Below are 25391 nucleotides of genomic sequence, written 5' to 3' on the forward strand. Positions count from 1 at the left end.
GGTTGACGGTGGAAAATGTCATCAAAAACAATCGCACAAACAAACACACACGACCCGAGCCTCTGATAGGCTGGGAAGCCAAGCCGGGTCGGAGGTCAGAGTTGAACGTTTGACAGAAAATTAAATATGGAGTCCATATTCCATGAGAAAGTAAGTTTGTGTATTTTAATTTGAATATTGATCTATGAAAATTGGATGTTTTTAAGTGGACACCTTTTAGTGCAGCTGCTGCGGTTACCCGCGCTGCCGTGCGTCCACTTCTAACCCGAGTTAGCGGACTTCTAATGGTACTAAACGCATTGTTTTGGCCCACGAGCTATGCTAATGCTAGTAAACTGCATCTCGTTGTTAAATAACTGTTTATTTCTTACATGTTTTTCTAAGTTTTTAATTCAAGTACAGCGATTAACTGCTATTGTACCCAAGGAAAGCTAGTGTCGGTACAAAAAGTGAATGTGATCATCTTGCTTAGCTATATTTATCAGCGTTATGCGTTTTTTCCTCTTTGTCTTTTAAACTTGCATCAACTTTTCGACGTGTCGAAATTATAATGACATGACTGATCCGTTTGTAGCAAGAGGGCTCCCTGTGCGCTCAACACTGTCTCAACAATTTGCTGCAAGGTGAGTATTTCACTCCCGTGGACCTGTCATCCATCGCTCATCAGCTGGATGAAGAGGAGAGGATGAGGATGGCAGAAGGGGGCATTGCCAGTGTAGAGTATAGGACCTTTCTACAGGTATTGGAGCCAATACGGGGCACAAGTGCCCAATGATTTACTTGTATTTGCGTTTAAAAATGGTTTATTGCATTTGTTTCTTACATTTATCTTTTTGTTTGTAGCAACCTTCTGGAAATCTGGATGACAGTGGTTTCTTTTCAATACAAGTACGTTTCTCTGCTCAATGTTAAACAGTTTATATTTCAAAGCAGACCCTCTTAGCGCAAGTTAAGAGTTATAACTTGGCAGAATAATTATCTCTCTCCAATATCCTCCAGGTTATTAGCAATGCACTTGGAGTATGGGGCTTGGAGTTAATCCTCTTCAACAGCAGGGAATACCAGACCCTAATGATTAATCCTATGTAAGGGCTGTTTTAAAGTTTTTTTTAATAGCAATTACACATGCAGAACAGCAGCACAGTATCTATTACGGAAAACGTAACTTTAACATGTCAAAATGTTAAATGACAGTATTTACATTTTGCTCTAAATGTGACATGTTTCATTTCTTTTCAAATGCTTCAGAGATGAGAAGGCCTTTATTTGCAACTACAAGGAGCACTGGTTCACAATACGTAAACTTGGAAAACAGGTATGAGCATCAGAAGTGTTATTTACCACAGGTAAAATCCAATCCTTGTTGTCTGCATCTCGATAATGATGGCGTTTGGCTGTACGTTCCGTTGCAGTGGTTTAATCTGAACTCACTGTTGACCGGGCCAGAGTTGATCTCCGACACCTATCTAGCCCTCTTCCTCGCCCAGTTACAACAGGAAGGTAATAACCAAAACTCTGCTCCACTTTTTTTACCGATGTGTTGATACTTAACAAAGAAAGGAACACGAAAACAACCGTCTTTCCGCAGGTTATTCCATATTTGTAATCCGAGGAAATCTCCCCGAGTGTGAGGCAGAGCAGATCCTGGGAATTATGAGGGTGCAGCAGCAACAGCGTCCAAGGCTAATCGGAGAGGATGAAGCTAGCTCTAGTAGTGGTCAAAGGTATGAATAGGCCATTGAAATAGGCACCAGCATTTGAGCCACTACTCCTGAGTTCATACAGCGTTTCTTATCATCCCAAATCAGCTCTGCGTTGGCAATGGCTTCAGCCAAGCCGCCTTCGATGGGTGTTACTCTGAGCGGGAGATTGGTCCCCGATGTTCAGCCGGAGACGGCCATGGCTGTGGAGGATGAGGTAGTGGATGAAGACGAGGAGGAGCTGAAGAAGGCCTTGGCGCTCAGCAAACAAGACATGGAGGTGGAGGATGAGGAGGCTGACCTTCGCAGGGCTATACAGCTCAGCATGCAGGGTACCAGATCACTTCAGTACAGGATTTAATGTGTTCCCTCTGTTGACATGATGGTGGGAAATGTGGATCCTCGTTGAGGTTCATGCACTGGCTCTTGGTACTCAGACATAATGTGCCGACATTCTGTGTTATCAATTATAAAAGGTGAATTCCAACTTGCCCTTATGACTAACCATACTCAATAATCGATGTAGGCAAAGTTTCTATGCAGGAAATATCTAATGCTTTGTTGTTGTTTTAAAGATCACAAAAAATATCTAACTAAGCCGGCAGTGGATAACTTGGGTCAGTGAATGTGTAGGAGGCAAAAAAATATTCAGGGAAAGTGTTTACACTTTTTGTACAGGATCAGTCATGAGCAATGCAGCCTCTGAGACCAAAGTGGTGAACGTGAAGGCAGGGGGCCAGACCTACGGTAGTTCAGCAGGCCCCGGAGGCAGCCAGAATGAGGCGCTCACCGCAGAGGAGCTAAGGAGAAGGAGGCAAGCCTACTTCGACCGGTGAGTCGAACATCTGCACACATATACATCTACACTGGAAATGGAGTTGGGCCGTGTACAGTATATAGGCCGTTTGATTTAGTTGACAAACTATTTGTGGAATTATTTTTCTTTTAGCCAATCTCAGCAGCCACCCACCGTTCCTTTGCAAGCGGAGGGTAAACTGACGTGTACCTCAGGTAAGGTACACGTGTTCTTCTCTTGCAAAGAAATATTTAACCACTATTACCGTTTCAATTATAAAACCACGTTTTGTTTTCTACTCGGTTTCCAGGTTCAAAGAGTAGTGAAGCAAGTACTGAGCCGAGTCCACAAAGCAAACCCAGCCAGTAAGGAGTGGTGGCAGATGTTCCTCTAGTGGCCTACGTTGTTTACCAGCTGCCTGGAGTGGCAACCACATCCAGGAGTAGCTTCGCTCCTTCCTCTAACCTTTTGCACATGTGACCACGCAGCCAGCCAGAAGGTTGACACAGTTTCCCTGGTTAAGTCGCTGACAAGCTATTGAGAAGAAGAATGAGAGAGAGAGAAGGCAAAGGCGGGACTAATCTCAGTCTACCCTGGCACTGAGGCTGGAAAAATGGTGATTACAGAACTCTGATGCAGTGAAACCCAGTCTGTAAGGACCTTTTTTACCATAACGCCTTCAATATCCAAATTGTATTTGTTTTGTTTATCCTCACTATTTTAATGGATGGGGGTAGTGTTTATTTAAGAAGACAGGAAAATACTTTTAAAAAATAAAAGTATTTAAAAGGAAAACTTGGTTGTTTGCAGATAGTGTACATTGTGGAGCTCTTTGGGCCCCAGGGAGGGCTTGTGGTGACTCTACTGAGGAAAAGATTGGCACTGGAGATGGAGCTCCTCACATTTTAACAGTGGTGGAACGTAGTATGTTTATGCTTGGGGATTTTTAGGATATGAGAATTTATCTGCAATCAACCAAAACTTTGTAAGTGGTACGAAGGAATTTAAATCTAAAGGAATTATATTTTGGCCAGCACCAAAAAATGGAAGGATATTAAGGACAAAATATGAATTGCCTATAAGCTATGCTGTATTGATCCCTGGGGTGTATCATACAGCCAAGTTACAACCAATTAGAAATAATTCAAATTTGTTATAGTTATATCGTAAACATTATATTCTATAAAACAAATTAAATTGAAACCAACTATCCACAAGGGATGCATAAATAAATAGCCATCAGTACCACTAAGATTGGGTTTGGTCAGGCTCAAGTCAAAAAGACTGAAGAAAAAGCTACCATTTCTATATAAGATGTGTCAAGACATAGTAGTTACCACAACCTCTAACCCCACACCTACTTGTCTGCTTCTACTGTTCTGCCCACAGAATAAATTCTGCTGATTGTGTTCAACAACTAGAGAAAGGAAATCCACTACAAAGGATATGTAGGATGTAAAAGTATTTTGATGTTTCAGTTGGGACATGGTCTAGATGCCCGTCTTGTTATGAAAGCTTTTCAGTTACAGTCAATATCTAAATCAGATTTGAAAGGTGGGTTAGCATGTGTGGCTGAATGGGGCTTGTTGTCTGTAGAGCGGCTGCATTGTTGTAATACTCAGCTTGGTCCCAGTCTGGCGCAGGCCGATTTTGAACTGTCGGCTTTTGTTGGCAATCCACACGCTTATCACAGATTGTGCAGAAAAAACAAACATGTTGGTTTTACAAAGTTGTTTTGGGTCCAAGAAGAGTCAAACTAAAATTGGATGTAGAGCAACAAGTTAGATATCAGACACCTTCCTGTCTAATGGAAGTTACTATGGAGATGTTTCAGGTAAACTGGGTCAAGCCTTTTCTGGAGAACCGGTGCTTGGTGGTGTGGTGTCCTGTGTCTGAAGTTCACATCATTTCAATGGTGTAATGCAACAAGCATAATGCTTCTCGTCTGCAGCAGTGTCTCTGAGCTTTCTTAAAGAGCACCTAAGTAGGATATTAAGACTTTGGTTAGTTATGAGGGGTAGCATAATTAGTCAACTTTAAATCTTTCTATAAATCATTGATCGGTTGTTAAGGTAATTGGAGAATAACTTAAATAACCGCTTGCTGTGAGCGCTATCCATCAAACCAATTCATCAAATCGTTTATTAATTTCTATAGTGTCATTCCAAAGAACTACGATTATAGTTTCATTGTTCATTAACATCGGGGGCTGTACAAATACTTATGAATTAATTGCATTCTGGAGGTTTAATTCTGATTTTTCTTTTCTTAGCTAGGTCTAACCTTTGATTGTGGCAAAACCCTGTTTTCTTATGTATTTCTGTGTGACATGCCAAGAGGCCACGCAACCTCACAGTGTAGACCTCCCTCTGTCTGCCTCCTTCAGATACAACCACAAGTGTGTGTTTGTTGACTTCTTGGGGGATTCTGTGATGGTTATTAGTTGTTTTTTTGGATTTATTTGGGTGTTGCTTTGCTGGTTTGGAACTGCATATGCAAGATTTGCAGTATACAGCGTTGTTTGGTTTTATATGATTGCATCGTTTTCACTTACTCACATTCTTTGGTACTAAAATAATCAGTTTTGGTATACATTATTCATGTTATGGCTGCAGTGACTTCCTGTATTCATCTATTTTTATTTTGTATGTTATTAAAGTGACACTGACCCCATAAGTAACTTCTGTTCTAATGTTCACTTTGTTTGAAAAAAAAATCCAGTGTTGAAATGGCCTCACATCTAGATCCACATTGAGGTTCCTCCTGTGGTTAATATTTAACCCTAAAAAACTTGCACTTTGTATCCCCAAATAATAGATTGGGTTTTGGACATTTAGTTTTGTTGTTTTCCAAGGCAGAACGGTAGGCCTGTGTTTTTCAAGGCAATTTATTATTGTATTTTCCAGAAAAAATTGATTTGGTTAAGCTACTTATAACGTCCTTCATCTTAATCCTTCAACATTTCAGGTTGAAAAGAAAAAGATGGCAGGGCCGAAAATGAGCCTAGTGCTTTACTTCCATCTCTATCTAGCGTGTACCTACCCGTACACCCGGACCCTTGCGCAGATCCTGTTACCCATTGCAACCATACAAGATCTGTCTTTCAAGAATACAGGCTTCTCCATGAATCTCTACAGAAGAATATCAAGTTTCCATGACCACAACATATTTTTGTCCCCGCTAAGCATATCTACCGCCTTCGCCACCCTGTCTTTGGCCACCGATGGCGTCACCAGAGATGAAATATTGAAGGGCTTCAACCTGGAGGAGTTGGAGGTGGCTGGTCAGCCAGAATTCATTCCTAAACTATTCCAATATCTCCATGGAAACCTCACCCAGAATGCCTCCATACAGCTGGATCAGAGCACTGCCCTGTTCCTCTCTCAAGGGTTTGAGATTGAGGCAAAGTTCAGTGAGGAGATCAAGATGTATTTCAGCGCTGATGTCATGCATGTAAACTTAACAGACACAGAAGGCAGTATCGACCTCATTAATCAGTACATCAGCAAGAAGACTGAGAACAAAGTGACTAAAATGTTAACCAGCTTGGATCCACTCACCCAGCTCATGTTGATCAACACTATTTTCTTTGAAGGTAAATGTGCTTCTTCTCCAATTTAGAAAGATATGTATAAATATACAAATGTTTTCTCTTCCACTACAATAGAAAAACTAAGACTGTGATTTTTTCTTCCAAACAGGGGAATGGAATATGCCTTTTAATCCCAATAACACAAAATATGCCCCATTCTACATTGATAACTATAACGTTGTGCAGGTGCCTATGATGTTTTTAGAAGATAAGTTTTACACAGCTGAAGACATCCCCCTTGGTGCCAAAGTGTTGAAGCTTCCATATAAGCATGGTGTTGCCATGTTGATCGTCCTGCCAAACAAAGATATGGACTACACCCTGATTGATGATGAGATCAGCGCAGAGAGGTTCCAGTCGTGGGTCACAAATCTACGGAAAACGTAACTTTAACATGTCAAAATGTTAAATGACAAGAGCCGATTACATAGCTAGGCAGTATTACCACTCATCTAAATGCTGTGTATGGTGTCATTTGTACTAGCAAACTGGAGGTGCACATGCCCAAATTCAAAATGGAGCAATCGTATTCCCTGCACCGCCTTCTTCCAGACATGGGAGTTTCCACTATCTTTAACACTGCAGCCAATCTCACAAGGTTGTCCAAAAACAAAGGCATCAAAGTGACAGAGGTAAGTTTGTTTTCAACATCACACTTCTTGCTATATATGAACGAGTGGTAATACAGATCAGCATCACGTTATGCAGGTGCTGCACAAGGCCGGGATAGAGGTGGATGAGCTGGGCACCACCGCAGCAGCCGCGACTAAAATTGGTATTACAGCCTACTCTATGCCGATGACCTTCACAATCGATAGACCCTTCTTCTTCTTCATTTACCATGAGGATACAAACTGTTTAATTTTCATGGGCAGGGTCATAGACCCCACCAAGCACTAAGGATGTTTCCTTCAATATTGGATGCTTAGATAACATACTGGAATATGAATGATGATAAATAATTGTAACTTTTGATCATCTGTATAATATTGCATATTAAAAATATTTCCACAAATGTAACCTGCTCTGTGCCTTATTACCTCTAAATTAATACCAACCACTAGAATCGCATTTATAGAAACGATTTATTTTTAAAAAGGTGCACATAAAAAACATGCTGGTATAAGTAGAATATAGTATTTTATTTTTTATTTTTTATAAATCTTCATTAAATCTTTACGATACGAACAAGAACAAGCAAACATTCATTAATACAGAAAATACATTGATCAAGAGCAGAGCCAGAGGGAGTTTGAAACAAATGATGATAGTATTATAAGGCAATAAAATACTTACGATCCCGTCTGTGCTGTTGTGTGGACTAATAAAGTTTTGTATGTCACGTGACCATCGTTGTAATGGCTGCGCTCTGGTGACATGTGAGTTAACTTTAGCAGCCTTCCGAATAAGAATTTCAGAGTTAAGGTAAGTTACTAATGTTCATTTAAATGTATTATTCTTGTAATTATCTAGAATTGACCGGAACAGTAGAATTGTTTCAACATGTGTAATGTTAGGCCACATCGTGCAGACATGCACGAACTAAGTAGCGAACTAGCAAACATGAGGTAGTCACGTTGCTGTGTTTGTCGTTATAAAGTCAATCTAATTTGTCCTTTTTCTCTTTAGGAAAATGAAGCCAAAGGGTACAAACAAACGAAGATTCTTCACGCCGAAGCAAAAGTCGGATAATAGGGGAATTCATATAAAAGGTAAATGGAAAGCAGTAGACCTCGACCCAAGTATATTCTCCGATGAAGGAATGGGCGGCCTGGTGTGTTTCGAGGAGCTGACGGATTACAGTTTGGTAGATTCGCAGAGTCTCGCCTCAAACTTGGTAAAAAAAGAAAAGAAACCCAAGAAACGAAAACCGAGTGAGACGGAGCAGGATGACGGGGAATTTGACATGGAGGGTGACGTAGACCAAGATGCAACCAGAACATCCGATGAAACAACAAAAACATCAGATAAACCAGCAAAAAAGAAAATCAAAAAGGCCAAAGTAGCAGATGAGGCAACCAAAACATCAGATAAACCAGCAAAAAAGGAAATCAAAAAGGCTAAAGTTGCCGCGCCTGAGATTATTTCCGCGGATGTTGATGGAGATGATCAGGTACTGGTTAGTAAGGAAAAGGTAGAGAATAGAGCTTCTAACGAAGAGTGCGCTGGAGGTGAAGATTCAAAAAATGATGTGCAGTCAGAAGTGGAGACAACGATTGAAAAAAAGAAGAAGAAGAAAAAGAAGCAAAAGGCCACAGAGACACAACCCGAAACATTGCCAGAGGCTAAAGTAGAGGTTGAGGTTAAAGTTCTTCCAAAAAAACAACCATCTAAGGACAAGGCGAATAAGCTCCCTAAAATACAAAAGAATTGGACAAATGCTGCACTTTCTGGCTCCAGCAACCAAAACGTGGATGTGAGCGCTTGGAAGGACCTTTTTGTTCCAGCACCCGTGTTGAAGGCCCTTAGCCATCTTGGGTTTGCTTCACCAACACCTATCCAAGCCCTGGCACTGCCGTCCGCTATTAGAGACCGCATGGATATAGTGGGGGCCGCGGAGACGGGTGAGTTCCAGTTTAAAAATGTGTACGCAAAGCTAATATGATCACCTATATGTATTTGGCTTTTTTATACCCACTAAACACTATACTCACCTTTTGTTTTATCCGCAGGAAGCGGTAAAACCCTTTCTTTTGCCATCCCGATGATCCACACCATCCTGGAGTGGAAGAAGAGCGCTCCAGAGAAAGATGATGACATGCAATCAGAGAGTCCAGTCGTACCTGATGCTGAGAAGGGGGATGATGCCCGATCCGTGACTGAGGAGGAGCCTAACACTGAGGCTCCTCCTCCTCAAGATTTGGAGGACGTCGAAGGAGATCTCACTGAGGATGAGAACGACGATGGAACTAAAATGGGATGTGTTAAGGTCATTGACAATGTCGAATTTGACTTTGAAGATACTGCAGAAGATATCCCATCCGGACTTCGTTTTCAGCCTCTGCTTGGACTCGTGATCGCCCCAACCAGGGAGCTGGCGGTCCAGGTCAAACATCATATAGACGCGGTCGCACAATTCACTGGTAAGAATCTAATCTCCTCTTTCGTCTTGGTAAGTGTTGGAAGCATTTCAAACTCTGACAACAGATGTAAATTAGCCTTGTGGCTATAATCTGTCTCAATTATTTATTGTGCATTGTCCCTTGCAAATAAACGTAAATATTCCCCAGCTGATAGTATTGAACGCTATATTTCCCCGTTTTGCAGACATAAAGGCGGCTATAATTGTCGGTGGAATGTCACAACAGAAACAATCACGCATGCTCAAGCGCCAGCCAGAGATCGTCATAGCGACTCCCGGACGCCTGTGGGAGTTGATCAAGGAGGGACACCCGCATCTGCTCACCCTCAGGCACCTCAAGTAAGTCTCCAAATCAAACCTCCGCCCCGCCCAATTCTCATCGCCGCTGACGAGGTACTGATTATCACTGACCTAACCCGACTATCCTGCGGCAGGTGCCTTGTGATCGATGAAGCCGATCGCATGGTAGAGCGCGGACACTTCGCTGAGCTGGAGAGCATCCTGGAGATGCTGAGCACCACCTACTTCAACCCCAAGCGGCAGATGTTTGTGTTCTCGGCCACCCTGACCATGGCCGCCAGCGTGCCCTCGCGGCTCCTGCAGAAGAAGCGGAGGTTGGACACCAGGAGCAAGCTGGAGATCCTCATGCACAAAGTGGGGATCAAGTCCAAGCCGAAGGTCATCGATCTGACCCGGAAGGAAGCGACGGTGGAGACGCTGATAGAGACCCAGATCCACTGCGACAAGGACGACAAGGACTTCTACCTCTACTACTTCCTGCTGCAGTACCCCGGCCGAACCATGGTGTTCGCCAACAGCATTGACTGCATCAAGAGGCTCAACTGCCTGCTGGTCATCTTGGACCGCACGCCGCTGCCTCTGCACGCCAACATGCACCAGAAGCAGCGTCTCAAGAACCTGGAGAGGTTTGCTGAGAGGGATAGGTGAGTGACTTGTTTTTAGATTTCTACCCACAATTGGATTATCAACATCTAATGAAGAACCAATGCTGAGAATCTATTATAAGACATGTCTTATAATAGACTCTCAGCATTATTTTTGTTCTCCTTGTCTGGAGATTCAGGAATAACATTTGTTTTGATCATTGCGTTTCCAGTTGTGTTCTTTTGACGACGGATGTCGCGGCCCGAGGACTGGACATCCCCAACGTTCAGCATGTTGTTCACTACCAGGTAAATGTCACTTTCAAATGGATCGGCACTGAATCTTTAGACACTTCCATTTATGGATAAAAGGAAGGTCATAAGTGTGTACATATTTAGGATGTGCTGGATATCAATTATACCTCCAACTCCAAAGAGAAGACGTTAGGTTAGCAGTTGATTTTAAATCAAAACATTTTGTCCATGCCAGGTTCCAAGGACATCGGAGACGTACGTTCACCGCAGCGGCCGGACAGCAAGAGCCACCAAAGAAGGTCTGAGTTTGCTCATAATAAGTCCAGACGATATGCTCAACTACAAGAAGATCTACAGGGCTCTTGGAAAGGATGAAGAAGAAGTCTCTATGTTCCCAGTACAGAACAAATGCATGGATGTCATCAAGGTGACTTCTTTTGACATTGGTTGTTGTTGGTTTTTCTTCAGTGACATGTTGTGTTTGGTTAATATAATACCAGTTTACATTCAAAGGAGAGGGTGGGCTTGGCCAGAGAAATTGAGAAGATAGAGTTCCATAACGGCAAAGAGAAGAGCCACAACTCCTGGTTCAGAAAAGCAGCCGAGGACCTGGAAGTAGACTTGGATGATGATGTTTTGATGGGTACCGTTACATTTCCTCATAATAAACACCTCATTCACTCATCTCACGTGTTTGGAGGAGTTTGTAATTTACTGTCACTTTTTGCTTTTCAGGCAGAGGAAGAGACGAACATGACGACCGCCAGCAGCAGAAGATGGTGAAGGGCATGAAGAAGCACTTGAAGTACTTGCTCTCGCAGCCAGTGTTCAAGCACGACATCCGGACCAAGTACCCCACCCAGATGGGCAAGCTCTCCCTGCCTGTGATGCCTCGGGCAGGTGTGGAGTCGGCCATCACCAGTGTCTCAAAACAGCCCAAGAAACCAAGACAGAAGAAGGCTAAACAGCAGCAATGAGCATTGACGGAAACACTTTTATTTGCGGACAGACACGTGAGAAATGTCTTTTTACGTCCAGGAATATTTTAAACAACCTTTTTGAAGACAATATTGTGCAAAATTATATCTCTGTATGTTTTACAATCACTGTACAATTACATTATGGTATGAAAGGCATTTGTTTATGACTTTTTCTTAAATCCTTTTGATGTTTATACATCCGATGAACAGCCCTTAGATGGCTGGAGTCTTTGGTGGACAGCAGTGGTCAGAGTTTGGAACGCAGATAGAGTATGTCGTAGTGGGAGGTGTGGTAGAGAAGATGCAGGGAGGGCTCTGCCCCCTCTGGAATGATGTGGTGAACCAGCCGATGGTCGTGGCCCTCCATGGACACTACGTGGATGCCAACATCCAGGGCCTTCAGTAGAGCCAAGATGTCTACGTGATCGCACTCCATCGCCATCGTCTCTACTTCCTTAAAGAATGCCATTTTGGATTTCATGGCCCGGTTAGCAGTACAACAATGTTTACCGAATAATGTTATTGATGCGTTGTCATTACATCCTAAATGATTTGCACTACTCGGTCACAAGAGGGCAGCAACACTGTTACTAACTTGTTTGCAGTAGGTTTTCAGGCAAGGTGCTTCTACAAAGTTACAGAAGAAGTCTGCGTTGTTTTGTAGGTAGGTGGACGTGAGCAGTCGCAGATACTGGACGACGCTGTCGGAGGTAGATTGCTCATTGAAGAGTGTGAGCAACGTCTCTTCTTTCTCATCTGCCTGGCATTGCTCCACAACGTCTATGACCTAAAGAGAGAGGGTATTAGTTTGTCACGCTAAAATTATTTATAACTAAGAATTCACTTGAAGTGATAAAACAAGAGTATAGGCTTGATCATATTTTGCAACATAAAGCACTGCTAATTCACTTTATTCAGGTGACCATTAAAGGCAGTCTCATCCAATCCTGCCGAGGACAGCTCTCCTCTGCTCTTCATCAGTCTAACCTTGAATCTGAAAATGTAAACCAACAGATAAGTCAACCTATTTGACAACATAGCCGATTAAATGTTACGCTGTGCTTATTCTAATATTTAGGGCTGACCTCTGCAAAATCCTGTCATTTTTGTGAATCGACTCCAGGTATGCAAAACAGAAGGCACGGTAGAAGCAATTCCCATCCCCACGAATCTTTCTTACGTAAGCATACTGGTCACTTAAATCCTGAAAAGAAACAACGGGTCAGATGGTGTTCACTGCGACCCCCTTCCCCTGAGTGCAGCAACCCGACTGTAGATGAGGCGTACATTGTATTTGTCATCCGGCGTTTTCTCCAGGAACACCGATGAAATGTCCTCTCGACCTGACACGAAGCTGGGTGGCTCCATCATCCGATGTGAGAAGAAGACCAGCAGAAAAACAACCAGCCGATCACTAACAACCAGCAGATCACCAACAACCGTCCTAACAACCAGAGCTACATACCGCACCCGGAATGTGGGGTTACCACGGTCACTATTTCAGCACTTGTGATGTGCTATTGTGGTACAATAAGTTAGCGACATATGAACTCTGACGCAGGACATTCAAATAATGTCACGTCAAATCGTGTTTGGTCGGACACATTCGAGACATTCCTAAGGTTTTCAAACAAATTATCCACCAAGAACCGGATATTTAGAGCTAACACGTGTTTGAGTTAAAGGGACAGTACACATTAACAGACCGGATAAATAATTATCTATTTATCCTAATTCATAAAACCTACACATTTGCCCGATTAAGTTGGCTCTCAACCAAAATAATAAACATTCAAAATGATCAATAAACAATAACATGTTTACATTAAGATGTTCATTGTGGATCAATAAACGTACACGGATGTTAGAATGTTAAATTAATGTTTAAAATAAATGAATAAACATTAATTTACATACTACTAAAATATAAACTAGATGTGCTCCTACAAATATAGGTATAGCAATACATTTTGGTCTTCAGCTAGCTAGCTGAAAGCGATGTTGCTACCTTGTATATTGGAAATGTTGATTGAAGTAGTGCTGTAGGTTTATGGTGGCTTCTTGGGTGTTTTTGTAGGGTTGCTAGGGTGTTCTGGCTAGTTGGTTGTTCTATGTAGTGGTCCTAGGACCTTCCAGGTTGCTGTAGTTCTAGATGGTTGCTAACGTGTTCTTGGTTTAAAAGTCTAATTCTTGGTGATTGTGTGGATGTTTGGGTGCTATCGATTGAGTAAAGGTTTAATTATTTTCGGGAAGGTTTGGGAAGAATAGTCTTTCGAGAGAATTGTTATTTTTTCTAAGTTTTAAACCGATTTTTTGATTGAGATGTGTGTGTATGTGGAGAACATTCAATGTTATAATTTGTAAAAAAGTGATGAACAGCATCACTTTAAATTGAGTTTTGTCATTCCATAAAAGTTTGCAAATTAAGGGGGAGATATAAATGATTGTCCTTGCATCAAGTGTGACAGAGTAGGGAAATTTGGGAGAAATTATATCAAAAAAATCAGCATGATAGGTATAAGTATGAAGGGGGGTTGTGGAGCTAAAGGTGCACATAATAGTTTATTTTTTATTTTTTATGTTTACTTAATATACATTTTTTGTATTTATTTACACATTTCCATATTTGTATTACCGTACCTTTTGTGTTTCATAATTTGTACTTAGAATATTTGTATTGTGTATATCTTCAACAAAGCAATTGTTATAGAAACAGAATACCCCAGGATTAATAAAGTTATCTGAATAACCTAAATACTCTTCGACTCAACTTATAGATTCCCTCCATAAGAGTCTAATGAACTATAGATATTCCACTCTTCTGGCTGAATTTGCTTGGACTTTTAATGAGTGTTTTGCTGCTGCTGTTTTTCACTGCGGGCGCAGCTCCTTGGCTGAATGCGGCGGCTAAGTCCGTCCAACTGGCCCCCCCCCCATGCTGCATCAGTCTGGTGGCTTTCCTCTCCGTGTCTCTGGTCTCTAGTATGTATTCCTGAAAGGCCAATGAAGTCAAAAAAATGGATAACGATGAAAAATACATTATAATTATAACAACAATATTGATCAACCGTTAAATGTTAGTCCTTACTTGGACCATGTCCATCATTCTTAACAAGTCCATGTCTTCCAGCGGTCCGTATGTATTTAAATGGCACTGCCCTCCTAGGTTCCTGACCGCAATGAGCAGGCTCGCCACTTCTTCCACCTGTTAAGAGGAGGAGAGGGCGAGATACGGGTTTCAATCCGTACCTCTCGAAGAAGATAGCATGACGGAGAGTATAACCCAATCAAACCCTACCTGGCCTCTCTGGTGGCCTTGGTCCATGAGCAGGTTCATTTCCCGCTGCTTTTTCTGCTCTTTCAGCATGTCCAGTTGACCCTGGAGGTCAGACAGGGCCCTGTTGTTCATCTGACACACACACACACACATACACATACACGCACACACGCACCAATGCACGAACACGTGCACACACTCACCAAGAAGGGGCGCAGTTTAAGTAGCGAACTTTATGTACGTATCCATGGATCATGAACTTTACCAAAAAAATCTCCTGTGTCTAATTGGTCCCCACCAGCTGGTCCGTCTTGCGCTGCTGCTTCTGAAGGTCCAGGTGTCTCTGGCCCTGCTCCAGCTCCTGGACCAGCTGCCCACCCCGCTGCTCCAGTTCCTGCTTGGTGACCGACAGCGTCTCGTGGCGATGAATCAGCGGCATGATCGGAGACTCGTTCCCATAGTCCAGGTAACCTGTGGTTACGGGTTCACACAATATAACAACATCACTCGCAAATCTGATGTAAACAAGTGGTCTTCGATCACGGATTGATCAACTCACTTTCAGGGAGATAGTCCAGCAGTTTCATCAAGTAGTCCTCGTAGATTTTGTATTTGGCCACTCTGCCTTTTAATCCCTGTTGCCTATATGGAAAGAGGTATGGCAAATAGAAAGCATTATCCCACAGGCGTAATCTCTTGTTATATGGAGGTGGATTTCCGAGGTCTCACCTGACTTTAAGTTGCAGCAGCTGCTGGACTATGTCTTCAATTTCCCGCTTCTTCAGGGTATTTTGTTCTCGTGCCGTTTGGTATTTCTTCACAGCCCGCCGTCGCTTCCCTTCATTATCCTCCACAAACTTTTCAAACTTCTTCGCTTTTTCTTTAGTCTGGATGAACATAAACAACCATAAGCCCTCTATTTCTTGTTAATGTATATATTGTGAATGTGTGTGTGTGTGTGTGTGTGTGTGTGTGTGTGTGTGTGTGTGTGTGTGTGTGTGTGTGTGTGTGTGTGTGTGTGTGTGTGTGTGTGTGTGTGTGTGTGTGTGTGTATGCACGTGTATGTGTATGTGTGTAATGCTTAAAAGTAATTGGGTTTTCTGTCTGAAATCAAATCCCCCTAATGTGTTTGTATGAGCCTGATCTTGTTAGGGTTACATAATGTTGTGCAACCAACCTCCTGGTGTTTCCGGAGCAGTTCAGCGCTTCGCTGACTCAGAGTCTGAATGAGGATTTTAAACTCTTGGTGTTTCAATGATAGCTGCCGGTCCACTTCGTCCAATTCAACCTGCTTTTTCAGAACCAGGGTCCGTTGCAAGGTGTTCACCCCTGTCTCTAAGATTTTGCCAGGGGCCTACAGCAAAACAAATCCACTTTGAAACCTCTCCATATTAAACATTTCACCACCAGATTTTTTTTTTGATTGTAATTAAAGTAAGGCTTTCAATGAAGGTACATTTCGACTGTCCTACCTCGGTTAAGACAGGTATGTAGTTGACATTTTCTGAATGTCTATTTTGAAGGGAAAACATAGTAAGATATAGCCAACAACATCAATCATATGGTCAACAGAGGATTAAAAAACGATCTATCTATGCATTAACCTGTCTCTAAAAACATTAGATATTCCTACCTGGTTTCTTCCAACTGCGTTTCAAAAATATTTCTTATTCTATTTTCCAACGTTAGTTGTAGTCGAGGATCGCCGTTCTCTATGAAAGGAAAAGACCCAGTTGCCATGTTTGTTACTTTTAATTTCCAAGCAGGTCTTCACTATAATTTAACTAACATAACTTCTCTATCTGCACGTTGCGAAATGATTTGCATTCGTATTTAATCCGTGTGTTCCACGGTTGCCTAGGAACCCGATGCAGGACCGGGGAATGCGCAGGGCGACTCTCAGTTGTCATAGTAACCGGGGAGGCGTTCTATTTCAGTGAGAAGAAGTGAGAGGCATGGAGATGAGATGATAGGTGGCCCCGCTTCAATTTATCGCTTGATCAAAGCAACCATAAATATTAGCATACATGTTAGCACTCGTTAGTGCGTGTGGGCGGTCCTACGAGCACTAGTTTAGGAAGCGGGTTTCTTATCTCCCTTATGGATATGTAGGCCACATTTTATTTAAAAAAATAATAACATATATATATTTATATTATTGTAGCTGGTGGGTGGATGAGGAGGGAGGGGGGAATTACAAACTTTGCTTGTTTATTTCAATATTTTTTATGCGATGCAAAAAATTTATTTTGAAGAAAATTGTATCAGAAATAACTGTCCATAGTGGGCGTCCATAATCTCATTTTAATGTGCACTTGCCTTGGCCACAAGGACGCGCTAGATACGTACCGGGAGTCACTCACTAAATGTATGTAATACCGTACCCTTAATATCCTGTACATATATGTAATAACAAGGATTAACTTTATGTTTTATCAGAATAACATAAAGTTATTCTGCACACAGTTAGTGCACATTATTTATTTATTTATTTTTTTCCATAATGTCTTGTTTTTTTTTTAAACAATTTATGATTACTATATGCTCTGTAAGGTGACCTTGGGTGTCTTGAAAGGCGCCTCTAAATTAAATGTATTATTTTATTATTATTATCTATAGATCCTATCGTAAGCATAACTTATGGGCATCATTATAGGCATCATTTGATGAGAGAAAGAGAGAGAGAGAGAGAGAGAGAGAGAGAGAGAGAGAGAGAGAGAGAGAGAGAGAGAGAGAGAGAGAGAGAGAGAGAGAGAGAGAGAGAGAGAGAGAGAGAGAGAGAGATCTTTATAAACCATCCTCTCTGGGTCCGTGGTGTGGAGAAGCGACCTGCACAGGGAAGGTAAGACTGTAAGAGTCCTGTAATAATCATCTGAAGGGAATATGGACTACAGGGTATGAGACCACAGGGTATGCCTGCGACAAGCCCCGCGGCCACTTGTTTTTGTTTATTTTTATATAAAGTAGGTCTTTGATTTTAATGAAAGAAATTGTTGTATTCTATGTAACTTCTTAAATTGGAGGCTGTTGGTCTTATGATACCTCTAGAATTCATTTAAATTCACCATAATTCCAAAGAGCTTTATTGGCATGGAAAATAAGCATTCTCATTTATAGAGCAGTTTAGAAATTTCACAAAGGAATAAGAACTAGAAAAAGGAAAAACAATAGCGAAATATTGATTATCATGGTATGAGGTTATATGTGTCGGGGGGAGGATGAGGTGGTCTGAGGGGTTAGGGGGTGGGTTAGGGGGTATTGTCAGGGGGTATGTGGCATAGGTCCATGGTATGTGGGGACTGGTTATTAGGCTTCCCATGATCATCGAAGGATATATTGCTTATGTGTATCCTGAAAGGAATTCAGTCAATTATAATAAACTCTAATGACTGTTGATCTGACATTATTACGTAAAATAAATGCACCTAACTCGATTGAAATCATGAGATTTATGAAAGAAACGGCACACTTCCAACAGCAAATAATATACAGAAAGTGCAAGTAAGCAAAAAACTGGAACCTTTCCTAGGTAAGCAATGGCATTTGAGGAAATTGGACATTAGTATGGTAACCAGGGTTTTGGAAACAATTGGATCAGTCTATATGGTATCTTTCCGCACAGCAGGATACACTTCTACAAGGTCATAAAGTGCCCTTAAAACATGTATAGGGTTAGCCAGAGTCCTCCAATCAGACAACTGGATTTCTTGTATATAAACAGAATGTCGTGTCTATAAAGGGAATGTCCTGTCAACAGGGAACGTTGTATATGAGGATGATTAGCCTCCTTGTTCTGCTGCTGGGGTTCTCTGGCGTGACCTGCTCGTGTGATCTTCCAGGTAAGGTCTGAAGTCACTCCCTCTCTACTGCTTCCACAGCTTCGTTCTCCCTCTCAAATTATCCCTGGTCTCACCATCTTCAACACTATCCTCCTCCTCCTCACCCTGAGTGTATTTTCCTGCCAGATCCTCTGAAGGGGGGGTCTACCTGTGAGAATTACACAGATTCGTGTTTGTACGTACTTGAGGGGGAGGCCGTTTACATCGCATCAGATTACATCGCATCAGATGGTCTGGATTCTGATGTCAACCAGACCATCCAATTCACATGGAGACGCGAGAAGGGAAACACCTCAATCTCTTCCTCAGAGGAAGAGCGGATCCATCACCACGGCCCTGCCCTCCTCTTCCTCCCTATCTACCTCAACGACAGCGATCTCTACATTGCCCGGTGGTGAGACAGCCCCTAGGCGTACCACAGTGATAGAAACTGACAGTAACACTAGACCCAGAAACAGTAGAGCAGGAACCTGATTTCCTGATTTGGCTCTTGGGTTGTTGGGGAGTTTGTAATATTATGGATGGATAAAGCAGTCTTCATGCCAGACAGTGAACTGGTTCAGTGGTTCCTGTGTCTTCATGGCCTGGTCCTCCCTGGCAGGTTCGACATGGCCGGGAAATGCCATATCTTGTACGTACCTGTGAAAGTGGGTGCAGCCAGGGAACTTTACACACCCCTATCCCTCTCTGATACCAACCCCAAAATCCCCTGTCCGGAAATTGTCAAGCACAGATGCAAGGCGGAGAAAGGGGTATTCAGCTGGGACCAGGTATGTCACCAGACTCTGTACCAACTGTCTAACCCCGACCTGCTCCTTAATGAACCATGTCTGACCTGTTTAAATCCTACCTGCTCCTTAATGAACCGTGTATGACCTATTTAACACCTACCTGCTCCTGAATTAACTGTATTTGACCTGTTTAACTCCTACCTGCTCCTGAATTAACTGTATTTGACCTGTTTAACTCCTACCTGCTCCTGAATTAACTGTATTTGACCTGTTTAACTCCTACCTGCTCCTGAATTAGCCGTGTATGACCTGTTTAACCCGTACCTGTTTCCGTACCGTTTCCTCAAAGAACTCCACTCTGATGCCAGGGGAGGCAGGCGAGGACCTGCAGCTGCTGGGCGTCACCAAGGCGGACAGCGCCTTGTACACCTGTAGGTGCACCTGGAGACACATGGAGCACATGGCGTACAACACCACCGCCTCCCGGAATCTGTTTGTACAGGGTCAGTCTCCAACCCCTTTAAGGTTAAAGTTAGGGTCGCTAGGGTCAGAGCATGAGTAGAGGTGACTGAGTGAGTTACCTATATGAATGGATTTAGATGTATATGTATATGGGTGATTCTACTGAATTGAGCATTCAGATTTTAGATATTTATCAAGAACATATTTGGTTGGTGAGATGTTTCTATTTGCAAATGTGGTGGAAATTCTTCAAACTGTATTGACAACTTAACCCACATTGAAATAAAGGGGTTGTAATAGTATCAAAGAAGAGTAGTCTCTGCAGAGAGGTCACAATACACGCCAAGCATACAAAGGTTGAGGCACTGAGGGGCCACACTCCAGTGGTAGGGCAGGGAAACATCCTTGAGGGCACCGCTGCAGACAGCGATGCCACTACTCCCTTCGTCATCCAAGGCGTCATCCGAGGCTGTCTCAGTACCCCTCCTAGGGCAAGGGCCAAGGGCACCCACTGGTACTTTCAGTCACGTACCTATTTCAAGGCTGTGCAGCAACGTTGAAAAGGATTTATATTTTCAAGCGAATCAGAAGTGGGGTGGTATTTTTCCGACCCTTATGTAAGAAGCATTTGGTCTATTGTGGCCTTCAGCCAGAAATGAGTTTGACCCCCCTGAATGACATGCTGATTTAGTTTCTCCATAAAACAGTCAGCGATTATGATCCATTTTCTAAAATTGAGTGGATTCTATGTTATTGTTCAGTTCCATGGGTTAAGAGGAAAGGGAGAGGGCGGGACTCCGTCGTGAACTCTATCCGTTTCAGTTCCATCATGGGTAAAAAAACCTTGAGGGAAGAAGGAGGGGGGGACTTCTCAATGACGGATATCCGTATATATTTGATCTCCTAGTCTTTGTTGTGGCTCTTCTAGGAGTGTTCTAAATCTTCTCACTCCGCGGAGTGTTACCTGGCGTACACAGCTCACAGGAAGAAAGAAATTGTGTTTCTGTAGACTGGGATGGTGCCACAATGAGCTACTATGGTGCATGAGCCTCTATCAGCCCGAGAAGTCTACACTACAGGAACCACAGCTTCATTGGGAAATGCACAATAATGGTTTCTCTTATCTCATGGTGGTTCATCCCATTTTCTTTGTATTTTCTTAAACCCAAAGATAAGGTTTTTTTTTCGAACATCCAAATCATCCATCCCACCACCCAGGAGCTGATGGTTCACCCAGGTAAGCTCCTCATTCGGGGGTCGCCTGAAATGCAGACGGGCTCACAGTAGATTGCAGACTGATGAGATAGAGATATTTGATGATACATTGTTGATTGATCAAATAATTGTTTGAAAGGTTGTATTATGGTCTTGCCTATTTACGAACAGACTGCATAATGCTAAATAGGTGCAAGTGAACTACAACTTATCACTGAGTGTGATACGATATGGATTCATGACCGGGACATTGGTATCATAGGCAGACATAGGTAGGAGTTAAAACCATTCTGGTGAAGTAGACATACGCAAATGAAATGCAATGGATATGGAATTTCCAGAACCTAAAAATGCCCTGTTCTGACCTTATGAAGAACCAGAACCTCTATTCTCCCAGAAACAGGGTGATGTAGAACAGTGTTAGCAGTGGAAGACTAACAGCCCCTGTTTCCTCTCTAGGTTACCCACTGTCGATAAAGTGTAAGGCCCTCATTGGGACCAATGTCTGTTCCAAATATCAGAAGGAATATCAGGGGATGTGGGAGAAGAACAACCACAGCTTGAACAACCATAGTATTGACGGCTACTGGCAGAATTTCTCATGGTGAGAGGTAAAAGATAAAGCTTTGGCCTTTCGTCCCCACAAAAGCAGCATTTTCCACTAACATCAACAGCAACACCTACAGAACTTCTTCTACTAATAATAATAATACATACTCAAACTCCTACTCAAACTAATACTACTAATACTATTAATACTAATGTTAATAATGATAACAGTGATTGATCTCCGTCTATCTGGTGGTGCTGCAGTAACATGGAGGAGCCCTCTAAGAAGAGCTTTATCACCTCCACCCTGATTATTGACAAGGTCCAGGAGTCCGACCTCAAAGCCTCCTTCAGGTGTCGGGCTAAAAGCCCAACGGATGTCAAATACCACTATCTGACTCTCAAGCGTGCAGGTCCGTGAAGATCATTTAGAATATACACAACATGTTATTCATATGTAGAGAGAAAGCCATTAATTAATCCTCCTTCCTACCTGGTTCTCAGAATCACTGACCAGCCTGCTGGTGGCGTTGATGTGTGTCAGTGCTGTGTTCCTGTTAGCCACCACTGCCATCAAATACTTTGCTGTGGACCTAGTTCTGTTTTCCCGAAGGTTCCTGCCATGCACCAAGGCCCGCAATGGTGAGTACATCACAGGGCTCCCATCCACGCTACTTAAAAAGACTTGAGTTCCCATCTGCGTTAGTTACAAAGCATTGATGTATTTTCTAAATGGGTTCCTGGTATGTGTTCACGCGGTGTTTTACGTCTGCTCTATGTCTGCTGCCTGTGCTAGATGGGTTGCAGTACGACGTCTATGTGGTGTACCAATCTGAGAAGGTCATGGAGGAGATCCTGAGCCGGTTCCTGTTCCAGGCTCTGCTCCAGGTCCTGGAGCAGAAGTGTGGGTTCAGGGTCTTCATCCACGGCCGCGACGCCATCCCCGGAGAAGGTCTCAGGTTTAATGTCCGCACAGCATTTTCTGTACCCATACGTTTTGTGCTGAACTCATAATGCACCAAAGAAGAAACACAACCCGACACAAAGATAATACCGTAGTTATCAGCAGCACTAATGCTCGTGGAAGGAAAGAGAAAAGCGGAGGAACTCAGGAGGAATCGACACAAAGTACTTAGAAGCATGGTGTCGGAAGCATAGCAAGCCTGCCCACTAACAATTTACAAATTGACTGAATATTTGTTCTGGTAAGGTGTATGCAAAATGAACTCCTTATGAAAACGTATTACCATAACCAGGACAGGAATGCGTATATTCAACAGTACAGTTACGCTGTCATGAATTGGCTTCAGATAACTATGCTTCATAGCATAGTTACAATATTGTTGACCAATACAAAATATGTGTATACATCCCTGCACCCAACCCAGTCTCCCATCACAGGAAGTATTGCGGAATCTGCGTGGTCAGATACAATCACTGGTACACATCCTTCTTCAGATGCTTGTCAGACGAGCATCCTTCCACTCAAGCAATACCTCCTGACTAACTTGTGCAATATTATTGCACTAGAACTCAAAAAAGTTATTGGACCCATTGCTAGCTGCAGCACAGTGAGCAGCCACAGCACAGTGCCCGCGGACCAACTCCAGGTCTACTGTTGGTGCTTTGCTCAAGGGCACAGGCAGGAGTGTCCAAGTTTTTGGACAATCCCCCGAGGCACTTATGTTCTATCCGTAAGAACCCTATTGTGTTCGTTAGTATTATTATATATATTTTTCAGAGAGAAAGTTGTATGAACTGGCATGCTTGCAGAATTTATGAAACAAATTACGGACGCAAAAGACCAGCCAGAGGTCTTTGCCCATAGGTGTAAAAGGTATTGTTATTGAGTTCCACTTAATAACACAAAAGATGGCAGAGATATACCATTATATTAAAAAAACATATGCATATGCGTCACAAGGATGTAGGATTTCTGGTTCAAAATGGCTAAATTAGGTTTTTCCATAGTGTACCTATGACAAAAGTGTATAGAAAAGCATACTGGACACATTTGTTTAAAGTTTGCATAGCTTGACCATGGCCTCTTGCCAGTGCACACAAATCCTAATTCTAAAGTCTGTTTTTTTATGCTTTAGAAACATGTTTGGTGATCATTTTAATGTATCTATTTACGTTACACCAGTTTGTATGGCATACCAATGACATTTGACCATTGTTACCAGGCTCCCCATATTCTCCAAGTATAGCAGTCTCCTCCTTCTCAGAATATAGTCTGTACTGCCCCTGCTGGTTGGTAAATGCATGTGGCGCACTGTTAGAGCATGGGGTTTCTCCTCTTACTGTATCACTCACTTGGGAATAATTGAAAGGCGCTATATAGAAAAAAGTATTAATATACTAATGTTTATACTAATGCGTTTGTAATACTAATACTATTAACTAGATCTCCGTCCTGCAGATCGATTGAGGCAGGTGGAGGAGCGCGTGATGCTGAGCAGGAGGCTGATGGTGGTGCTCACTCCAGGGTCGGAGGTCAACGAGACGCTAGGCTCCTCCCCCAGCGGTCCACCGAGCGAGGCCGTCGACTGGCAGGTGGGTCCTCACACGTCGATATCCAAGAACGATCAATACATCCAGTGATGCTTCAGGTAAAGGTGCCCAATGTGGGACTTCAACCTGGTGTCATATTGTGTCTGAACGAACACGCCAATTTCAATTTTTTCAAAAAAGTATGTATGGGGCTCCACTCAGAACCTTTTGGCTAGCCACTACTATCCGGCCAATCCCCCGAGAAATCTGTGTGTGTGTTTGTGTGTGTGTCTATGTGTGTCTATATATGTGTGTGTGTGTGTGTGTGTGTGTGTGTGTGTGTGTGTGTGTGTGTGTGTGTGTGTGTGTGTGTGTGTGTGTGTGTGTGTGTGTGTGTGTGTGTGTGTGTGTGTGTGTGTGTGTGTGTGTGTGGGTGTGTGTTTTCAGATAGGGCTCCACCATGCCCTGCTCCAGGAGATGAGGGTGATCCTGGTGCAGCTGGGAGACATGGGACCCCAGGGCTACACCCATCTTTCCCCCACCCTGCAGCACCTCGTTCGCAAGTCTGCCCCCCTCTGCTGGAGGGAGGACTCCCCGGGCGCCTCCCATTGGAACTCCCGCTTCTGGAAGAGGGTGCGCTACGCCATGCCCTCCGCCGTGGCAAAACCCTCTTCTTCTGTGGTGTGATGGCTGCTGGGCTGTGATGTCAACATGGGCTCAAGACCCACCGATTCCATTTCAGTTGCTTAGCCTGTTGTAATGTACCTGTGGCAATGCACCCAGCTAATCCCTCTTGTTAAGCGCCCCCTGCTGACCTGATGACATGTTCAACGTATTAAAACTGAAACCCAGGCTGAATATCATTGAGAGCCCATGTTATGTCAGCTGCTATGTTTGCTCTGTGTAGCCATGCGTCTTTATCCCTCCTTGCGTTTCCTTTCCTCTCTTTGATGATTGTTCTAAAGGGCCCCACTACACCACCAGGCGTGAGTGGGACTCGCTATAACAAACCGTCAGAAATTCTACCTTTTCCTGTGCCTTAGTGACATCACTAGTGACATCCACTTAGATGTATGATCAACATTTGCTACAGCCCACTGGGCAGGCCGATCTATTCGCTAGGTGGACACACCCAAGTTTGATTTAGCTAAGGCACAGGATAGGGCCACATTTCTAATGACTTGTAATAGCTTATCTCACTCACACGTGTTGATAGGGGTCCTTTAAGTTTATTTTTGATTAATTATAATGCTTTTCAGTTTTTTTTATGTTGTTCTGAAACATCTGCATCAATAAAGAAGATTTGCTTGAATGAGTTTCATGGTTTAACTTCATAAAGACATGCCCACTGTTTCATTGGTACCTGTTTCCTTCACTCATTTGATTGTTTACCTCCAATGTATCCTTCAATGTTTTCGGATAGCCTTTTCTGCTGGGCACACGACCACAGCTGTCATGAAGTATGTTATATTTACTATTGTGTCTACGTCCTGAACATTGAGAACATTCCTGCCATTGTGTGTAATTGCAGTAAAT

General features: G+C 42.9%; 6 protein-coding genes across 7 annotated transcripts; 4 read left to right on the forward strand and 2 right to left on the reverse strand.

The window, feature by feature from the left end:
- Positions 1-61: 61 nt before the first annotated feature.
- atxn3 (ataxin 3) lies at positions 62-5252 on the forward strand. 2 transcript variants are annotated; one of them, XM_056591260.1, is made up of 11 exons: positions 62-150; positions 575-739; positions 844-888; positions 1000-1085; positions 1249-1315; positions 1413-1500; positions 1589-1724; positions 1809-2032; positions 2379-2532; positions 2650-2711; positions 2807-5252. In XM_056591260.1, exons 1-11 carry the CDS (start codon positions 127-129, stop codon positions 2863-2865), a joined length of 1110 nt encoding a protein of 369 aa, XP_056447235.1. In that variant the 5' UTR covers positions 62-126; the 3' UTR covers positions 2866-5252. The 2 variants fall into 2 exon arrangements, with proteins under 2 accessions (XP_056447235.1, XP_056447236.1); XM_056591261.1 differs by lacking the exon at positions 62-150 and adding an exon at positions 160-287.
- Positions 5253-5328: 76 nt separating this feature from the next.
- serpina10b (serpin peptidase inhibitor, clade A (alpha-1 antiproteinase, antitrypsin), member 10b) lies at positions 5329-7122 on the forward strand. Its single transcript, XM_056591262.1, has 4 exons — positions 5329-6091; positions 6198-6471; positions 6573-6720; positions 6797-7122. The coding sequence occupies exons 1-4, from the start codon at positions 5479-5481 to the stop codon at positions 6986-6988; spliced, it is 1227 nt and encodes a 408-aa protein (XP_056447237.1). The 5' UTR covers positions 5329-5478; the 3' UTR covers positions 6989-7122.
- Positions 7123-7406: 284 nt separating this feature from the next.
- On the forward strand, positions 7407-12859 carry ddx24 (DEAD (Asp-Glu-Ala-Asp) box helicase 24). The gene is made up of 9 exons (XM_056591258.1): positions 7407-7513; positions 7718-8652; positions 8761-9171; positions 9356-9509; positions 9605-10114; positions 10288-10363; positions 10545-10736; positions 10823-10952; positions 11045-12859. Exons 1-9 carry the CDS (start codon positions 7425-7427, stop codon positions 11284-11286), a joined length of 2739 nt encoding a protein of 912 aa, XP_056447233.1. The 5' UTR covers positions 7407-7424; the 3' UTR covers positions 11287-12859.
- LOC130383188 (ubiquitin thioesterase OTUB2-like) lies at positions 10216-12984 on the reverse strand. Its single transcript, XM_056591263.1, has 5 exons — positions 12577-12984; positions 12375-12493; positions 12199-12283; positions 11885-12076; positions 10216-11743 (listed from the first exon to the last, which is right to left on the reverse strand). The coding sequence occupies exons 1-5, from the start codon at positions 12658-12660 to the stop codon at positions 11537-11539; spliced, it is 687 nt and encodes a 228-aa protein (XP_056447238.1). The 5' UTR covers positions 12661-12984; the 3' UTR covers positions 10216-11536.
- A 792-nt stretch (positions 12985-13776) lies between these two features.
- si:ch1073-416d2.4 (coiled-coil domain-containing protein 42 like-2) lies at positions 13777-16402 on the reverse strand. The gene is made up of 9 exons (XM_056591259.1): positions 16200-16402; positions 16039-16078; positions 15744-15920; positions 15296-15453; positions 15126-15208; positions 14865-15037; positions 14588-14698; positions 14378-14494; positions 13777-14281 (listed from the first exon to the last, which is right to left on the reverse strand). Exons 1-9 carry the CDS (start codon positions 16304-16306, stop codon positions 14084-14086), a joined length of 1164 nt encoding a protein of 387 aa, XP_056447234.1. The 5' UTR covers positions 16307-16402; the 3' UTR covers positions 13777-14083.
- Positions 16403-17864: 1462 nt separating this feature from the next.
- il1rl1 (interleukin 1 receptor-like 1) lies at positions 17865-25136 on the forward strand. The gene is made up of 11 exons (XM_056590595.1): positions 17865-18405; positions 18532-18799; positions 19007-19175; positions 19486-19639; positions 20770-20835; positions 21273-21417; positions 21627-21775; positions 21867-22004; positions 22159-22314; positions 23785-23918; positions 24303-25136. Exons 1-11 carry the CDS (start codon positions 18309-18311, stop codon positions 24540-24542), a joined length of 1716 nt encoding a protein of 571 aa, XP_056446570.1. The 5' UTR covers positions 17865-18308; the 3' UTR covers positions 24543-25136.
- Positions 25137-25391: the final 255 nt, after the last annotated feature.

Source organism: Gadus chalcogrammus, chromosome 5 (genome assembly GCF_026213295.1).
Source record: "Gadus chalcogrammus isolate NIFS_2021 chromosome 5, NIFS_Gcha_1.0, whole genome shotgun sequence".
Classification (NCBI taxonomy): Eukaryota; Metazoa; Chordata; class Actinopteri; order Gadiformes; family Gadidae; genus Gadus; species Gadus chalcogrammus.

What these genes read in the sequence shown, in the direction of transcription:
- atxn3 (XM_056591260.1), top strand. Translation starts at nt 127, where the DNA reads ATGGAGTCCATATTCCATGAGAAA. An exon ending in AGTCCATATTCCATGAGAAA is followed by an intron (nt 151 to 574) that starts GTAAGTTTGTGT and finishes ATCCGTTTGTAG; the next exon opens with CAAGAGGGCTCCCTGTGCGC. An exon ending in TATACAGCTCAGCATGCAGG is followed by an intron (nt 2,033 to 2,378) that starts GTACCAGATCAC and finishes CTTTTTGTACAG; the next exon opens with GATCAGTCATGAGCAATGCA.
- serpina10b (XM_056591262.1), top strand. Translation starts at nt 5,479, where the DNA reads ATGGCAGGGCCGAAAATGAGCCTAGTGCTTTACTTCCATCTCTATCTA. An exon ending in CAACACTATTTTCTTTGAAG is followed by an intron (nt 6,092 to 6,197) that starts GTAAATGTGCTT and finishes TCTTCCAAACAG; the next exon opens with GGGAATGGAATATGCCTTTT. An exon ending in AAGGCATCAAAGTGACAGAG is followed by an intron (nt 6,721 to 6,796) that starts GTAAGTTTGTTT and finishes CACGTTATGCAG; the next exon opens with GTGCTGCACAAGGCCGGGAT.
- ddx24 (XM_056591258.1), top strand. Translation starts at nt 7,425, where the DNA reads ATGTCACGTGACCATCGTTGTAATGGCTGCGCTCTGGTGACATGTGAG. An exon ending in ATAAGAATTTCAGAGTTAAG is followed by an intron (nt 7,514 to 7,717) that starts GTAAGTTACTAA and finishes TTTTCTCTTTAG; the next exon opens with GAAAATGAAGCCAAAGGGTA. An exon ending in CGCGGTCGCACAATTCACTG is followed by an intron (nt 9,172 to 9,355) that starts GTAAGAATCTAA and finishes CCCGTTTTGCAG; the next exon opens with ACATAAAGGCGGCTATAATT.
- LOC130383188 (XM_056591263.1), bottom strand. Translation starts at nt 12,660, where the DNA reads ATGATGGAGCCACCCAGCTTCGTGTCAGGTCGAGAGGACATTTCATCG. An exon ending in AATGACAGGATTTTGCAGAG is followed by an intron (nt 12,284 to 12,374) that starts GTCAGCCCTAAA and finishes TTACATTTTCAG; the next exon opens with ATTCAAGGTTAGACTGATGA. An exon ending in TTAATGGTCACCTGAATAAA is followed by an intron (nt 12,077 to 12,198) that starts GTGAATTAGCAG and finishes CTCTCTCTTTAG; the next exon opens with GTCATAGACGTTGTGGAGCA.
- si:ch1073-416d2.4 (XM_056591259.1), bottom strand. Translation starts at nt 16,306, where the DNA reads ATGGCAACTGGGTCTTTTCCTTTCATAGAGAACGGCGATCCTCGACTA. An exon ending in TGCTCCGGAAACACCAGGAG is followed by an intron (nt 15,454 to 15,743) that starts GTTGGTTGCACA and finishes ATGTTCATCCAG; the next exon opens with ACTAAAGAAAAAGCGAAGAA. An exon ending in AAGGCCACCAGAGAGGCCAG is followed by an intron (nt 14,495 to 14,587) that starts GTAGGGTTTGAT and finishes TCCTCTTAACAG; the next exon opens with GTGGAAGAAGTGGCGAGCCT.
- il1rl1 (XM_056590595.1), top strand. Translation starts at nt 18,309, where the DNA reads ATGTCCTGTCAACAGGGAACGTTGTATATGAGGATGATTAGCCTCCTT. An exon ending in CTGCTCGTGTGATCTTCCAG is followed by an intron (nt 18,406 to 18,531) that starts GTAAGGTCTGAA and finishes TTTTCCTGCCAG; the next exon opens with ATCCTCTGAAGGGGGGGTCT. An exon ending in GCGAGGCCGTCGACTGGCAG is followed by an intron (nt 23,919 to 24,302) that starts GTGGGTCCTCAC and finishes GTGTGTTTTCAG; the next exon opens with ATAGGGCTCCACCATGCCCT.